Consider the following 18756-nt stretch of genomic DNA (forward strand, 5'->3'; position numbering starts at 1 on the left):
AAGGTCCTGTATATGTGAATGAGAGAATGTGATAAATGAGGATGAGAGTTGAAGTTCATTGGTTGATCGAAAAGCAGATACACCTAAAATAAAGGGAACACTTAAACAACACAATGTAACTCCAAATCAATTACACTTCTGTGAAATCACACTGTCCACTCAGGAAGCAACACTGATTGACAATCAATTTCACATGCTGTTGTGCAAATGGAACAGACAACAGGTAGAAATTATAGGCAATTAGCAAGACACCTCCAGTAAAGGAGTGGTTCTGCAGGTGGTAACCACAGACCACTTCTCGGTTCCTATGCTTACTTGCTGATGTTTTGGTCACTTTTGAATACTGATGGTGCTTTCACTTTAGTGGTAGCATGAGACGGAGTCTACAACCCCCACAAGTGGCTCAGGTAGTGCAGCTTATCCAGGATGGCACATCAATGCGAGCTGTGGCAAGAAGGTTTTCTGTGTCTGTCAGCATAGTGTCAAGAGCATGGAGACGCCACCAGGAGACAGGCCAGTACATCAGGAGACATGGAGGAGGCCGTAGGAGGGCAACAAGCCAGCAGCAGGACCGCTACCTCCGGCTTTGTGTAAGGGGGAGTAGGAGGAGCACTGCCAGAGAACAGCAAAATGACCTCCAGCAGGACACAGATGTGCATGTGTCCACTTAAACGGTCAGAAACAGACTCCATGAGGGTGGTATGAAGGCCCGACATCCACAGATGGGGGTTGTGCTTACAGCCAAACACTGTGCAGGACGTTTGCCATTTGCCAGAGAACCCCAAGATTGGCAAATTCGCCACTGGGGCCCTGTGCTCTTCACAGATGAAAGCAGGTTCACACTGAGCACATGTGACAGACATAACAGAGTCTTGAGACGCCATGGAGAATGTTCTGCTGTATGCAACATCCTCCAGCATGACCGGTTTGGCGGTGGGTCAATAATGGTGTGGGGTGGCATTTCTTTGGGGGGTGGCATTTCCCTCCATGTGCTTGCCAGAGGTAGCCTGACTGCCATTAGGTGCCAAGATGAGATCCTCAGACCCCTTGTGAGACCATATGCTGGTGCAGTTGGACCTGGGTTCCTCCTAATGCGAGACAATGCTAGACCTCATGTGGCTGGAGTGTGTCAACAGTACCTGCAAGAGGAAGGCATTGATGCTATGGACTGGCCGCCAGATCCCCAGACCTGAATCCGATTGAGCACATCTGGGACATCATGTCTCGCTCCATCCACCAACACCATGTTGCACCACAGACTGTCCAGGATGCTTTTGTCCAGGTCTGGGAAGACATCCCTGAGGAGACCATCCACCACCTCGTCAGGAGAATTCCCAGACATTGTAGGGAGGTCATACGGGCACGTGGAGGCCACACACACTACCAAGCCTCATTTTGACTTGTTTTAAGGACATTACATCAAAGTTGGATCAGCCTGTAGTGTGGTTTTCCACTTTGATTTTGAGTGTGACTCCATATCCAGACTTCCATGGGTTGATAAATTTGATTTCCATTGATAATTTTTGTGTGATTTTGTTGTCAGCACATTCAACTATGTAAAGATGAAAGTATTTCATACGAATAGTTCATTCATTCAGATCTAGGATGTGTTATCTTAGTGTGGTGAGCCACGGTGAATGGTGGGACCATGGGGTGTAGCGGTGTAGGTGGATGGGGCAGATTGTATTAACCCCAGGGGCAAGGTGTTATTAACTCCTGATGTTCATGACACCAGAGTGGTTTTTGGGTATTGTGAACCACCCAAACGATATCTCCACTAAACCAATGGCTAGGCAGTGAAATGAGAGTCCACAACCAGGTTATAGTTTAATCGAGGTTTTACTGAGGTCAGACAGTTGTTATAGTCTCTACAGCTCGACCAGAATCCCAGAGAGGTGGCCAAGAACACAGAAGGACCTCACAGCTTGCTGGGACCGATTATACTTGTAATGGACTTTAGATCATTGACTTTAGGCTTCACTGGACTGTAGGTAGTGACAGCAGACATAGACTTCACTTACTTGAAGTGATGGCAGATTTGTGGCCTTCCAGGTTGCTGGACACTAGCACTGAGACATCTGGTCTTGACTGTAACTCAGTAGAAAGCAAAGAGAAAAGAGAGCAAAATTGTAATGGCTGCCCCCTTATAAAGGGGGGCTGAGCCTAAAGCTCATAGGTCAAGCTGTGGGTCATGTGTTAAGCTGGTGACATAAAGTGGTGTTAAGTGGGTAGCATAAACATAACATGTGACATCTCAAAGGTCCTTTAGACAATTACATTAGTCCTTCAAAGGTCCTTTACACTGTCTATACATTAGCATACTGACTACACATATAGTACAATAAATAACATTAAAGTAACAGCAGGGGAGACACTGCAGGAGAGCCCCCAGGTCACTGAGGGACTCAACCTGGCAGGGCCTAAGTGTTCTGTACTGAGACATTACATTAGTGTTCTCTTTTTTTTTTTGAGCAGTGTATATGACACAGCATTGAGTTCTGGAAACTGATAAAAAAAAGTTCTGAATTTATTTCGATGTAGTGAGCAGTAGTGTCGATATAATTGATACAAGGAAAGAACAATCTTCTATTGTGTTTCTGATAGGTTGAAGCAGAGCCAGTTTGGTAAGTGCAGTGGTCTCCAACATGTGACTCTACAGCTGTTGCAAAACCACAACTCCCAATGTGCTTTAACAGCCTTTAGCTGCCAGGACACATTCAGTTTTGCACATAGGTTAAAGACCATTGGTATGTAATGGAATGGAATGTACACATCTCATTGCTGTCTATGCAACTAGCAGAGAACCCGGCATTGCCCAGTCCTCCTACCTGAACCTTTTAGGAGAGGAAAAGCATCAGTGATGCTTTCATTCTCATATCTCGTCCTCATATGCCAAATTTGTATCCCGATCTCATAACCCATCCTTGTATCCCAACCTCATATCCCATCCTTACATCCCAACCTCATATCCCATCCTTACATCCCAACCTCATATCCCATCCTTATATCCCAACCTCATTTCCCATCCTTACATCCCAACCTCATATCCCATCCTTATATCCCAACCTCATATCCCAACCTCAAATCCCAACCTCAAATCCGTTCTTCAAATCCTGACCTAATATTCAGTCTTCATATCCCAACCTCAAATCCCATCCTCATATCCCAACCTCATATCCCCTCCTAATATCCTGATATGGAAATTACACAGTTAATAATCTGAGGTACAAAATAAGTTAAATTTAATAAGACAAAGAGTTGGTTCTATTTGGTGTTAGTTGGTGACTCAGAAAATAGGAGGACTAGATCATCTTAAGTATGTCTGGGATGGTCGCCAATGATTGTTCAAGTAAGCAGGTGTCTTCTAGTTGGTTGCTATGTATGTAAATGGAAATCAAATATATAAACCCAAATCAATAGAAATATATCAATGGAAATATATCAATGGAAATCTAATTTATCAACCCATGGAGGTCTGGATATGGAGTAACACTCAAAATCAAAGTGAAAAAGCACACTATAGGCTGATCTAACTTTGAAGTAATGTCCTTAAAACAAGTCAAAATGAGGTTCAGTAGTGTGTGTGGCCTCCACGTACCCGTATGACCTCCCTACAATGCCTGAGCATGCTCCTGATGAGGTGGCGGATGGTCTCCTTAGGGATGTCCTCCCAGACCTGGACTAAAGCATCCGCCAACTCCTTGACAGTTTATGGTGCAACGTGGTGTTGGTGGAGTGAGACATGATGTCCCAGATGTGCTCAATCAAATTCAGGTCTGGGGAACGAGTGGGCCAGTCCATAGCATGAATGCCTTCCTCTTGCAGGAACTGCTGACACACTCCAGCCACATAAAGTTTAGCATTGTCGTGCATTAGGAGTCACCCAGGGCCAACCGCACGAGCATATAGTCTCACAAGGGGTCTGAGGATCTCATCTTGGTACCTAATGGCAGTCAGGCTACCTCTGGCAAGCACATGGAGGGCTGTGTGGTCCCCCCAAAGAAATGCCACCCCACACCATTACTGACCCACCACTAACCGGTCATGCTGGAGGATGTTGCAGGGAGCAGAACGTTCTCCACGGCGTCTCCAGACTCTATCACGTCTCTCACATGTGCTCAGTGTGAACCTGCTTTCATCTGGGAAGAGCACAGGGTGCCAGTGGCAAATTTGCCAATCTTGGTGTTCTCTGGCAAATGCCAAACGTCCTGCACAGTGTTGGGCTGTAAGTGTAAGCACAAACCCCACCTGTGGACATCAGGCCCTCATACCACCCTCATGGAGTCTGTTTATGACCGATTGTGTGGACACATGCACATTTGTGGCCTGCTGGAGGTCATTTTGGAGGGCTCTGGCAGTGCTCCTCTTACACAAAGGCAGAGATAGCGGTCCTGCTGCTGGGTTGTTGCCCTCCTACGGCCTCCTCCATGTCTCCTGATTAGAGATTTTGTGAATTGTTCGCCAGCGAATTTAGCATGTTAGCGTTCGCATCACAGGGCGAACATATGTGAAGTTCGATCCGCCCCCTATACTTTAACATTGCAGTAAACTTTGACCCTGTGAGTCAGAGTCAGCAGACACATTACAGCCAATCAGCAGCAGTCCCTCCCTTCCAGACACTCCTACCTCTTGCACGACGCCATTTTACCGTCATTCAGCATGCTGCAGGCTTAGGAAGTGGAGGGTCAGAGAAGCTGCTCCTGCTGTATAGGGAAAGCGATAGCTAGGTTGCTGCTAGGTGGTGTATTCAGGTTCCAGTTTACTTCTAAACACTAGTATAACATCTGCTTTAAGGACAGCACCCAAAAAAGGCCTTTTTAGGGCTGAAAGATATCAGTCCGTGTGTCTTGCAACAGCTGAGCTGGAGGCACCCTGGTTGGGAGGGAACCGCTGGTTAAAAGGGGTACTCCAGAATCAAATTTAAGTTCCTTCAAGCAACTAACTACTACAGTATTCAAAGGGCTGAAAGATATCAGTCCGTGTGTCTTGCAACAGCTGGAGGCACCCTGGTTGGGAGGGAACCGCTGGTTAAAAGGGGTTCTCCAGAATCAAACTTAAGTTCCTTCAAGCAACTAACTACTACAGTATTCAAAGGGCTGAAAGACATCAGTCCGTGTGTCTTGCAACAGCTGGAGGCACCCTGGTTGGGAGGGAACCGTTGGTTAAAAGGGGTACTCCAGTATAAAACTTAAGTTCCTTCAAGCAACTAACTACTACAGTATTCAAAGGGCTGAAATATATCAGTCCGTGTGTTTTGCAACAGCTGGAGGTACCCTGGTTGGGGACACTGCATAAAAGGGGAACTCCGCTGGCAAGCTTTTTTTCTTTAAAGCAACTAACTACTACAGTATTCAAAGGGCTGAAATATATCAGTCCGTGTGTTTTGCAACAGCTGGAGGCACCCTGGTTGGGGACCACTGCTTAAAAGTGGAACTCCGCTGGCAAGCTTTTTTGCTCATTGTCACCCTACTGCAAATCACATTAGGTGTGACAGTTGTGCAAATTAAAAACAAAATACCTTTTTTGGCTGTTAAATAAAATCAGTCGTCACTGTCAGTTCACGTCACAGTTGCCATTTTTTTGCCTACAGGGCAAATTGTGTCACCCTAGTGCAAATCACATTAGGTGTGACAGTTGTGCAAATAAAAAAATATATATACCTTTTTTGGCTGTTAAATAAAACCAGTCGTCACTGTCAGTTCACATCACAGTTGCCAGTTTTTTTTGCCTGCAGGGTAAATTGTGTCACCCTAGTGCAAATCACATTAGGTGTGACAGTTGTGCAAATTAAAAAAAACAAAAACTTTTTTGGCTGTTAAATAAAATCAGTCGTCACTGTCAGTTCACGTCACAGTTGCCATTTTTTTTTTGCCTGCAGGGCAAATTGTGTCACCCTAGTGCCAATCACATTAGGTGTGACAGTTGTGCAAATAAAAATAAAAAATAAACTTTTTTGGCTGTTAAATAAAACCAGTCGTCACTGTCAGTTCACGTCACAGTTGCCATTTTTTTTTGCCTGCAGGGCAAATTGTGTCACCCTAGTGCAAATCACATTTGGTGTGACACTTGTGCAAATTTAACCAAAAAAATGACAGGCAGAGGAAGGCCACCCCGCAGGGGCCGTCGTGGTGCTGGGATTCCCTTTGGCCCTAGAATGGCCAGTGTTCAGAGGCCACGTACCCTGAACCCCCAAAGTTCTGAGGACTTAATTGGCTGGCTATCACAAGACACCCAATCTACTACAGCTTCTGCTCGGAACCTTGACGCACCGTCCTTCTCCTCCTCTAGCTTAGCTTCGGGCACCTCTCATGCTACCACTTGCTCGCCTGCCGCCACCACCAACACTAGCTCCACAGCAGCTTTACTTGATCCGTCAGAGGAGTTATTTACACATCAGTTTGAAGACATAAGTGAGGCGCAACCATTATTGCCAGAGAATGTAGTTAACAGGGATATGTCTCAGTCAGGCAGCATTACACACATGGACGTACAGTGTGATGATGATGTTGTACCCGCTGCTGCTTCCTTTCTTGAGGTGTCAGATAGCGGTGAAGGTGTTGGAAGCAGGGGGAGGTTGTCGCAAGAAGCTAGTGGCACAGTCAGACAGCATGCATCGGCCCCTGGGGTCAGCCAGACGGGACGCCAATCAACGCATGCTGTTGCCACCACCAGAATGTCGTCATCGCAGAGCATGTGTGGCATTTTCTTTGTGTGTCTGCCTCTGACAACAGCGAGGCCATTTGCAACCTGTGCCAGAAGAAACTGAGTCGTGGGAAGTCCAACACCCACCTAGGCACAACTGCTTTGCGAAGGCACATGATGTCACATCACAAACGCCTAAGGGATCCACACGTCAGTACAAGCAGCACACAAAGTCAAAGCTGCCATCCTCCTCCTGGTCCAGCATCTTCAGCCAGGTCAACCACTGCTGCCCTCCTTGCCCCCTCTCAACCATCCGCCTCTCCGTCTCTCGCCTTGAGCAGTTCCTGCTCATCTGATCACAGTCAGGTGTCTGTCAAGGAGATGTTTGAGCGCAAGAAGACAATGTCTCAAAGTCACCCCCTAGCCCGGCGTCTGGAACTGCTAGCCCACAAGCTTTAACCATACAAGCTGGTGGTGTCTTAGGCCTTTTAAAAAATTTGTAGCCATTGGGACACCGCAGTGGAAGGTACATGGCCAAAAAAAGGAAATTATGGCATGTCTGGCACACAGTGTAGGGGCAAGGGTCCATCTGACCACTGATACCTGGTCTGCAAAGCATGGTCAGGGCAGGTACATCACCTACACTGCGCATTGGGTAAACCTGGTGATGGCTGCCAAGCATGGAATGCAGGAGTTGTGACACCGCCACGACTTGCAGGCAGGCCTGCTGCCACCTCCTCTACTCCTCCTACTCCCTCCTCTTCCATAACCTCCTCGGCCGAGTCCTCTTCCACTGCTGCGTCTTGCTCCACATCACTGGCACCCCCCCCCCAGCTCCCCAGGTTCTATTCCACATGCCGGATACGGCAGTGTCACACCATCTTGGGGATGACTTGCCTCAAAGCGGAGAGTCACACCGCACCACCGTTCTGCATTATAGAGTCTTCTGAACTTTATGATAATTTAAACTTGAATTTTCAAGAGTATTAACCATTACACAAAGGAACGCTTGTTGCGTGTGATTTTTTAACTTAAATTTTCAAAAGTAAAATACAGAGAGGGAAGAACTCTGTTTCTTTATTTGATGAAAAATGTTATTTAGAAAATAATTTATTTGTCTGTTTCTCCATCCTGCATTATAGAGTCTTCTGGACTCTTGGATATGCGCTTGTTCTTATATTTCAGCCATGTGTACATGCCAAATTTTTCTGGCCTCTGGTGCTGCACTTTTTCTGCTGCTGCAATTTTTCTGGCCGCTGCTTTCATCTTGATTTGATGAAAAATTTTATTTTGAAAAGGATTTCTCTGTGATTTTTACCTTCCTGCATTATAGAGTCTTCTGGACTCTTGGATATGAGCTTGTTCTTATTTTTCAGCCATGTGTACATGCCTAATTTTTCTGGCCTCTGGTGCTGCACTTTTTATGCTGCCGCTATTTTTCTGGGCGCTGCTACAGCTGCGGCTGCAACAATACCAAATTTTTGAGCCATGTGTACATGCCTAATTTTTCTGGTACTCTCTGCTGACATCTCTGTCCATTTTAGCAACCGTGCATATTAGATGTATGGTAAGGGTAGCATGGTGGCTCAGAGGTTAGCACTGCTGACTTGTAGCGCTGGGGCCTTGGGTTCAATGGTCAATGGTGGTTCGCCCAGTTTGGTGGTTCGCAAACTTTTGCAGAAGTTCGTGTTAGCGGTTCGCCAACCGAAAATTTTATGTTCGCGACATCTCTACTTCTGATGTACTGGTCTGTCTCCTGGTAGCGCCTCCGTGCTCTGGACACTACGCTGACAGACACAGAAAACCTTCTTGCCACAGCTCGCATTGCTGTGCCATCCAGGATGAGCTGCACTACCTGAGCCACTTGTGTGGGTTGCAGACTCCGTCCCATGCTACCACTAGAGCAGTGTTTCTCAATTCCAGTCCTCAGGGCCCCCTAACAGGTCCTGTTTTCAGGATTTCCTTAGTCTTTCACAGGTGATATAATTGTGGTGATGCCTGATTCACTGACCATGATTATGTCACCTGTGAAAGACTAAGGAAATCCTGAAAACATGACCTGTTAGGGGGCCCTGAGGACTGGAAATGAGAAACACTGCACTAGAGTGATAGCACAGCCAGCATTCAAAAGTGACCAAAACATCAGCCACGAAGCATAGGGACTGAGAAGTGGTCTGTGGTTACCACCTGCAGAACCACTCATTTATTGGAGGTGTCTTGCTAATTGCCTATAATTTCCACCTGTTGTCTGTTCCATTTGCACCACAGCATGTGAAATTGATTGTCAATCAGTGTTTCTTCCTGAGTGGACAGTGTGATTTCACAGAAGTGTGACTGACTTGGAGTTACATTGTGTTGTTTAAGTGTTCCCTTTATATTTTTTGAGCAATGTATATATAGCTTAAGAAGGACATTACCCTGCAGATTGGTAAATTATCAGCAAATAGTGGCAGTGTCAGCCCTTTCTATTTGCAAGGATAAGGGCCCAGTTCTATTATTGGCAGCTCCTTGTGTGATCATAGAGATGCTAAGTGAGCGCTTCCTGGGCTGAGCTTATCAGAGGAAGATGTAGTTTCACCGTGCTACCTTTAGGAGGAGCTCTAAGCAATCTCCAGGGCAGGCTCTGCCTTGCATCACTGCAGCTGATAAGCTGGCACATATATATTTATTTTTAAATATCCTATTTTTCTGTACAAGCAACTTCCTGCATTTTTTTAAAAACTTCTGTTTGCAGTGCAAGATAAATCATGTCGTACCAGGGGAAGAAGAGCATTCCTCACATCACGGTAAGAAGATGGAGCTGGGGTGGGTGGGGGGAGAGATTTCAGCACCAGGCGCTGTCCCTTTGTTAGAGCTGTTGGCTGCACTATGCATTGATGAGCGGTGCACAAGATGAATTGGGGACAGTGCTCGGGTCATTGTGGGGGCTCCTGTGGGGGCAATAAATGTGACAGCTATGGTAAGGGGGGTCCAGACCCTCTGTGATCAGATATACATTATATGCCCCTCATCAGCTGTGTATCTGTTCTATGCACCCCTAGATCCATAAATAATCTCTAGGGGTGGGGGCTAGAAAGATATAGCAGCTTTGTGTTGTATTGCTGGTTGCATTGTACAATGGAATCTAGTGCAAAGTTGTCATCTCTAGATGCATTATCTGTCTATATAGGTATATTTAATCAAGAAACAGTATTCTTGGATAGAATGTAGACCAGCGATGACTTGTCTTCTGCAGCTATTTCAGGGCTGACAGTGTATTCAGCTATCAGACTATTGTTGGAGTGTTATAAAAATAGTTCCTCTTATTAGAGAGACAGAACGGCAAGCGCCATGACAGAGACAACACCCCCAGATATATTCCTGGCACCACCTCATGCAGAGCCATTGAAGTGGGGGGGATCAATGCTATTGTGGACAATGGCTTCTCTCCTGATGAATAGACGGGCTGTCCCTTTAATACATGTCACCATGAATACGTAGCCCAGCGGCTCTGAATAGGGTCACTGGGTAAATGGCGGATCAGGGGAATGGTCTGCGGCTGAGTGATCAAATTGTTCATTTGTGGGTCACATCAGTGTTATGTGTAGACAGGTACAGATGAGGAAACAGAGCGGAAAAAGAATCAATCTACTGTGTATTTTTATAGTTCTCAAAACTAACGTAACTACAATTTTTAGCATCTGAATTGAGATCAGTTTCTCTTTTATGAATGAACTCAATTTAATGACATATTTGCCTTTCGTCAGTATACAGATACTTGTTAAACACGTGTCAGTGTGTATTAGGCCATAGGTACCAACACTCCCAACAATATTCCATTTTTTTCCCTAAATTGAATGAATGACTAAGAAGCTGCTGTCAGTATGTGACCAGATGCAGATACATGACCGGGACTATCAAAACAAGAAATCTGTGCATACAAAATCTGTGTCATATCTATCTGTTTATCTATCTGCATGTCTGTTTTTCTGTCAGTCTATTTATTTATTTAACATCTATCTATATATTCCATATATATATATATATATATATATATATATATATATATATATATTTCTGTCTATCTATCTCATACAGTATATTTATTTATTAATTTATTTAAAATCTGTCATATATCTACTGTCTGTCCTGTCCAACTATTTATCTATCTGTCTATCTCATATTTATTATCTATCTCTATCCCCCCATCTTTTTATCTATCTATCTATTTGTCTGTCTGCCCATCCATCCGTCTGTCTCTCTTTCTCTCTCTCTCTCTCTCTAATATCTCTTTATCATCTTATATCTATCTCATATCTATATATCTATCTATCTCATATCTATCTATCTATCTATCTATCCTATATCTATCTATCTGTGTTTGCCCACTACGGGTGGTGTTACCCCGTGCTCCTGCTATCCTGTCAGGCAGCCTCCTTCAATGTCCCCAAGGCCCCCTGCACTTGTTTCCCCATTGTAAATATGTTTTACCATGTAAAGTGTTATAAAATGTAATGTTGCTTTAAGACTTATACCATGTGATATGTCATGTGATTGTTACCCAGGAGATACCAGTGAACAGGTGATCCCAAAAGTGACCTATGGGCTCCCTGCTAGTCTCCCCCATATAAGCCCTGGGTGGAGCTTCTCTCTGTTTGGGCTCTGCTCTTCTGCTAAGCTGAGGTCCGGTGCAGTCTTGTCTAGTGTGTATGTCCAGAGTGTTGGAGACCTCAAAGTCCAGTCCTGCAGCCACCATCAAGTCAAGTAAGATAAAGTCACAGCTTTATGAGTCAGGTCAAGTCAGTCCCAGTCATCTGTCAAGTCAGTGTGGCCTACATTCAATTGTCCAGTCCTACTACAAGTCCCAGCAAGCCCTTAAGGTCTCTGCGTCACTGGTCACCTCCTTGGGCCCTGGCTGAACTGTATAGACTTTACCAACTGTCTACCCTCAGTAAAGCTACCGTTGTCCGTAACTTGGCGTCGGAGTCTTTATTGCCCCCGTGCCTAGCCCAGGATCCAGTGGTATACCTTTGGGTGGTTATAGGCTAAACCACGCCCTGGCGTCATGAATACAAGGGGTTAATGCCATCTGCCCCTAGGGTAACAACATCTGCCCTGCACGACACACCCCGCCACCACAAATCTATCTATCTCGTATCTGTCTATCCCATATCTATTTCATATCTATCTATCTCATATATATCTATCTATCTCATATCTATCTCTCTATCTCATATCTATCTCATATCTATCTATCTATCTCATATCTATCTCATATCTATCTCTCTCTATCTATCTATCTTATATCTATCTATCTTTCTTATATCTATCTATCTATCTATCTAATATCTATCTATCTATCTCATATCTAATAACTATCTATCTATCTCATATCTATCTATCTGTGTCATGTATATCTATCATCCAAAACAAATTCAAAAATATTGAAACAAGTGGTTATTTATTCACCCATGCTTTGTAGCAGAGCTGACACATTACACTCTCTATGAGTAAATACATTTTTTTTCACTATTTTGTGAGTTAGTTCTGTATTTTATATGGTTATACACAAAAGGATCTGGGTGTGTACAGTTGGGCACAATCTGTCTTTGTTTCTTTCGAGTGTTACATCAACAATTTTGTTTATCCATCTATCTATCTATCTATCTATCTATCTATCTATATATCTTATATCTATCTATCTCATATCTATCTATGTATCTCATATCTATCTATCTATCTCTCATATCTATCTTCTATCTATCTATCTATCTATCTATCTAGGAAAGCAGCGCTCTGTAGAGTGAGATGTGGAGGAAGCAGGACAACAGCCTTAAAGGGGTTATGAACCATAAGGGGATATTAGTACGTTCCTGCCAGGCAGTGATGGACATGCTCAGGAAGGATTTGTGCCAGGGCCGGCCTTAGGTGTTCAGGCGCCCTGTGCAAGCTAACCTTGTGGCGCCCCCCCCCCCCCCCGTGGCCTGCCCCCAATATTATTTTAAGGATAAGTTATAGATCGCGGGGGATCCAACCATTGGGCCCCCCCCCCCCCCCGCTATCTCCTGCACGTTGTCCCAGCAGTCGGCTGGAAGGGGGGCGTGCCGTATGCCGCACGGAGCGCCGGCCGACACAGCCCTCCATGTACCCCTTAGAGATACATGGAGGGGGTGTGCTGGCTGCGGCTTCCTGCATGGTGCAGACGTCAGCTTCCAGCAAACTGCCAAGGCCTGTGCAGGAGATTGCGGGGTGGGGTGGGGGGGTGAAGGGGGGGTACTGTTGAGACCCCCCCCCGATCACCTCGGTTGAAGTGGTTCTCCAGCTGTTGGAAAACTAAAACTCCCATCATGTCTGGAGAGCCTCTGGCAATGGGAGTTGTAGTTTTGTAACAGCTGAAGAAACAAAGATTGGACACAGTTTTACCCATCATCACTGCAGAACTTACAAGTGACTACAGCTCTGATGGGACAGTCAGGAGAATATACAATGATATCAGTGACCTGAGTGACGTCTTCTGACTTGAGTGATATCTTCTCTGCACCCCCTGCACCTCTCATCACCCCCCCCCCCTGAACCTCTCTTTACCCCCCAGCACCTCTCATCACCCCATAACCCCCCTGCACCTCTCATCACCCCCCCCTGCACCTCTCATCACCCCATAACCCCCCCTGAACCTCTCATCACCCCCATAACCCCCCCTGAACCTCTCATCACCCCCATAACCCCCCTGAACCTCTCATACCCCCATCACCCCCCCTGAACCTCTCATCACCCCTATAACTTCCCCTGCACCTCTCATTACCCCCCCCCCCCCCTCTTATCACCTCCACACCCCGCACAAGTTTACTTACCCAGCCGGGGATCAGTGCAGCAGCGTGAGGCTGCTGAAGCTCCTGGTGCTGCACAGGGAGGATGCTGGAGATCGGGCTGGGACATACGGTAGGCAGGGACAGGTCAGGTGATTGGAGTAGACGTCTCTACCCCAATCAGCCCTTGGCCTGTCCGGTCATAGTCCTTGCGGGCACCCAGCACCAGCAGTCAGTGAGTGACAGTCGCAGTCACTCACTGACAAGCCAGTTAAAAAAAAAAAAAGCGAGTCTTGGGGCTAAATGCCTATATTGAAAGATTACCAAAACTCTGTTGAACTGGCTATTTCCTGTTGGAGTTCATTCTCTTAAACTACAAATCCCATAATTCCTTGTTTGTAATTGTGATGTAACTTTTCTCCCTCCCACACATCAGACACCCCACCCATTGAAACACACCTGTGCTGCCTTCCATGCAATAGACCAGTGTTTTCTGACCAGGGTGCCTCCAGCTGTTGCAAAACTACAATTCTTTCGATAGGATCTTCCTCCCATCCAGCAGTTGCTCCACCCAAGTGAAGCAAAAAAAAAAAATTCTCCCTCTAAACACTTGACTAGTCATGTAATGTCTCAGGCCACACTGCAACCTGGGAAAACCTGAGATGACACTTATTTAGTATGCTGTTAAAAATGAACCTTGGGGCAAAAATCACAGAAGAATTGTGAGACCACCATGAAACACAAGCACAGACACTATATTATGAACTACACTAACTTTACAGCCCCTGTAGCATAGTCAAATAAAAAAAAATCTGGAATACCTCCTTTACTTGGGGGTCTAAACTGATATCTAAACAAATAATTCACAACACTTCAAATAGTTTTTTTTTTATATGATTTTTGAAATCCACATGGGTAAAATAAAACAAGTGACATTGCTTTGCTTCTGCGTGGATTCTGTCTGTAGCCAGAACACAGATTAGCCCCATTGTATGGAGATAAAACACATTCAAAAACCATTGAGGAGGACAAAAAGCATCGACTGCACAGGGCCTAGGAGCTGAATGCCCTCATTTAACTTTCTAAGTGTATACAAGACACCTTCTCCATGCTGACAGTCTTTTGTGCCTTACTTCTAGGGTTAAACCACACGATCAGGTTGTGTTGCAGTGCGGTCCAGTAACCACATAGAAAATGCCTCTTTTCCTTGTATTTCCTTCTATTACGTCAGGTTTATGCCATGTGTGTAATGATGTTCTAATAATTGTATTTTTATTTGTTTTTAAAAAGGGTTGACACCTCCTAAGTATTTGTGTGGTTAATATAGTATAACAATGCGGTCAAGAACCGCGTGTTAACACATGTGGTTCTTGACCGCATTGTTATACTATATTAACCCCACAAGTGCTTGGGAGGTGTCAACTTTTTTTTAAAAACCGCTTCCCCAAATACTTGCGTTTTTTACCGCAGGAACAACTGAGATGCACCGACAGGATGGGCCATTGAACAGCGTGAAAACTAGAAATGTCATGGTTGCAAAATGCAATGCAACCTAATCGTGTGGTACCCCCTTATAGTGACTACTATGTGGCTTCTTAGTTTAGTAGTAAGTTTAAGGGGCACTCCAGTGGAAAACTATTTTTCTTAAATGAACTGGTGCCAGAAAGTTAAACAGATTTGTAAATTACAAAAAAAGAGTATGGCAGCAGCACACATTGGTCAAAAAATTGAGGCTCTTAGCGCACTTTTTGATCAAAACGTGTCCCCCATCCACCACGGGGAGGTGGTCTCATTTAGGATGGGACCCTAGCACAAATCCTGAGCCTAACGCTCAAATATCCACTCACCTCTGCTGGGCATATAGCCTCTGTCTGGGCGACATGCTGGATCCATAAACAATTTAAAACTCCACCTGTGAAAAAGGGTGAGGGGTGCACAGCTACAGAGGGTGCCATTTCCCCCTGAGTTGTACAAAATGACTTCTATTTAAAAATGTTAATCCTATTAGTATTTATTAGCTGCTGTATGCTCAACAGGAAGTTCTTTTCTGTCTGACCACAGTGCTCTCTGCTGACACCTCTGTCCATTTCAGGAAATGTCCAGAACAGGAGAAAATCCCCATAGCAAACCTCTCCTGCTCTGGACGGTTCCTGACATGGACAGAGGTGTCAGCAGAGAGCACTGTGGTCAGACAGAAAGGAAATTCAAAAAGAAAAGAACTTCCTCTGGAGCATACAGCAGCTGATAAGCACTGGAAGAATTAACATTTTTAAATAGAAGTCATTTACAAATCTAGAATAAACGAAGAGCACGTACGTGCACTCACCGCTAGGCAGAGACAATTGGGTCTGAAAGTCCGGTAACGGGGTGCCGGGTCACGGTATAGGCGCTGTGTATGGCGCTTAGAGGCTACGCTGGCAGTTTTGCATGTAAGTCCGTGCTTCTTCTGGCCTCCTTGGTGGCCGGAAATAGCATGCACTTACGTGCGAGACTGCTGGCGTAGCCTCCGAGCACCATACACCAGCGCCTATACCGTAACCCGGCACCCCGTTACCGTACTTTCAGACCCAATTGTCTCTGCCTAGCGGTGAGTGCACGTACGTGCTCTTCATTTATTCTGTATTTGATGCTTTATGCTTGTGTATGTGCACCCCGCAGGAGACACAGAGACAGGTCGCCGAGGATCATTTTGCGAGTTGCAGGAGGTGATATTGCTTTCTGAGTGCTCTCCCCGTTTTCTTGCTTCATTTTGTTGTTTTAATTTGCAAATCTGTTTAAAGGGGTATTCCAGGAAAAAACTTTTTTTTTTATATCAATTGGCTCCAGAAAGTTAAACAGGTTTGTAAATTACTTCAATTATTAAACTATTAAAAAAATCCTTATCCTTCCAATAATTATCAGCTGCAGAAATTAAGTTGTTCTTTTCTGTCTGGCAACAGTGGTCTCTGCTGACATCTCTGCTTGTCTTGGGAACTGCACAGAATAGAAGAGGTTTGCTATAGGGATTTTCTTCTAAACTGGGCGGTTCCCGAGACCGGTGTCATTAGAGAGCACTTAGACAGAAAAGAACAACTCAACTTCAGCAGCTCATGAGTACTGAAAGGATTAAGATTTTTTATTAGAAGTCATTTACAAATCTGTTTAACTTTCTGGAGCAAGTTGATATATAAAACAAAAGTTTGTTCCTTGAGAATCCCTTTAACTTTCCGGCACCAGTTGATTTAAAAGCACACACAACTTAGATCAGTTGATTTATTTCTTAATGTAATAGACATCCGCATACTGTATACTCTATTTCATATTGGAGCCACAATGGTTCCCTTAAGAGCTTTCAAATAAAAATCCATTCTGACCTTATAAATGTAGAGGTCTAATTCATGGCATTGACTGGTTACTCTGTTTATAGAACCAGATATATATTTATTGTCCCCCATCCCAGGTTAAGTCAGCGATATATCCCGGATGTGTATTGATCATACATAGTTATCTGATCTTTCTGTTGTGGTTTAGAAATCTGTGCAGAACAATCATTTCATATTGATCCTTCTCATTGTAATTCATTGGCATATGAAGCATTGCAGCTCCCGCTCTGTGCTGTGTTCGGGATTTTTATAGAGTTGATAGCGTGCCGATGCCCGAGGCTCCGAGGCGTGGCACGTGCACACATTATAATAAATTATCACCTTCCATTATTCCAAGTCATCTGCAATTACAAGGATACAAGCAGGCGGTTCTGGAGTAGCATCCTTAACATTAGGCTGTCAGATCGGGGTGCTGCTATATACTGTCACTTTGCCAACAGCTGGTTGTAATGCCACTATTCTGGCACTGAACATGCACACATGCCCCTTGTCTGAAATTCATTATTTTCTGTGTGCCCCTATTGACTATTCATTGCTGTATTATATTTAAAGGGGTTATCCAGGAAAAAACTTTTTTTTATATATATATCAACTGGCTCCAGAAAGTTAAACAGATTTGTAAATTACTTCTATTAAAAAATCTTAATCCTTTCAGTACTTATGAGCTTCTGAAGTTAAGGTTGTTCTTTTCTGTCTAAGTGCTCTCTGATGACACGTGTCTCGGGAACCGCCCAGTTTAGAAGAGGTTTGCTATGGGGATTTGCTTCTAAACTGGGCGGTTCCCAAGACACGTTTCATCAGAGAGCACTTAGACAGAAAAGAACAACCTTTTCTGTCTATCAAATAACAGTGACACTTTAGGAATGCACATTTTAGGAATGCACACTTTAGGAATGTCAGTTTCGGCATGGAATTTTTTTACAGGACAGGGCAGGGAACACAATTTGGAAGCAGGGCTTGGCTTCCAGCCGACTTTCAATGAAGCAGGACAGAGATGGTAGAGGGAATGAGAAGGTGTTTAAAGGGGTACTCCGGCCCCAAGACATCTTATCCCTTATCCAAAGGATAGGGGATAAGATGTCTGATCGCAGGGGAATCCCGCAATCTAGCACGCAGCACCCACCTGTAAGCACTGCAGGAAGCACTGGAGGCTCTCAGTGTTATGCCTCCCAACCACGGGGATGGAGTATCCTTACGTCCGTCACACCCCCTCCCATAGACTTGCACTGAGGGGGCGGGACGTGAGGTCACACGGGGGCGGAGTCGTGACATCACAATACTCCGTCCCGTGGTCGGGAGACATAACACTGAGAGCTTCCAGTGCTTCCTGCAGTGCTTACAGGTGGGTGCTGCGTGCTAGATTGCGGGATTCCCCTGCGATCAGACATCTTATCCCCTATCCTTTGGATAGGGGATAAGATTTCTTGGGGCCGGAGTACCCCTTTAAGCCCTCAGCACTTTAGAGGCTTGAGAATGCCTTTTTGGCATTTGCCACTAGAGAATAAAAGCATTTATCTATGATATGGAAGCACACACAGATATATGAAAGGCACCATGTGTCTTCTTGCCCTAACAGCTATCTGACAGTGAGCAGTTTGGAATGTGAATTGCAGATGACAGATTCCCTTTTAAAAATCCTCCACAGCTGCTACTGTATTCCGCACAAATCTGGATAGAAAAGCCACAGTATTTCTATCCTATGTGAATGCAGCATGGTTCTAGGATGGTTGTAGACTGTCATGTGGATGCCCCTTCCTCTTAGGTTTTGGGGTTCTTCACATTGTGTGCAAAGCCTTAAAGTCAGAGGGTTACATAAAGAAGTGTGACACACATATATACACAGAATGTATATGGAGATTGGGAGTCTGAGTATCTAAAGTCAGTTCTCCAGAGATTCCAAAATTACTGTAAATGGTCACCACTTCCTACCCCTGGTTACAGTAGAAGGACACAAGCTGAGGCTTTAA

The 18756-nt window shown here is 44.9% G+C and overlaps 1 protein-coding gene across 2 annotated transcripts in view; it reads left to right on the forward strand.

Annotated features, from left to right (window-relative positions):
• The window catches only part of CRMP1 (collapsin response mediator protein 1), a 118946-nt gene that overhangs the window by 32749 nt on the left and 67441 nt on the right, over nucleotides 1-18756 (forward strand). The window contains exon 1 of one of the 2 annotated variants that reach the window (XM_056555124.1): nucleotides 9254-9428. The exons of the other annotated variant lie outside the window; for it this stretch is intronic. Within the exon in view, the coding sequence (XP_056411099.1) occupies nucleotides 9390-9428 (39 nt within the window). The 5' untranslated portion in view covers nucleotides 9254-9389. Of the gene's footprint in view, nucleotides 1-9253; nucleotides 9429-18756 lie in introns of those variants that run through there. 2 annotated transcript variants of the gene reach the window in all.

The sequence above is a fragment of the Hyla sarda genome, chromosome 1, assembly GCF_029499605.1.
Source record: "Hyla sarda isolate aHylSar1 chromosome 1, aHylSar1.hap1, whole genome shotgun sequence".
Taxonomy (NCBI): Eukaryota; Metazoa; Chordata; class Amphibia; order Anura; family Hylidae; genus Hyla; species Hyla sarda.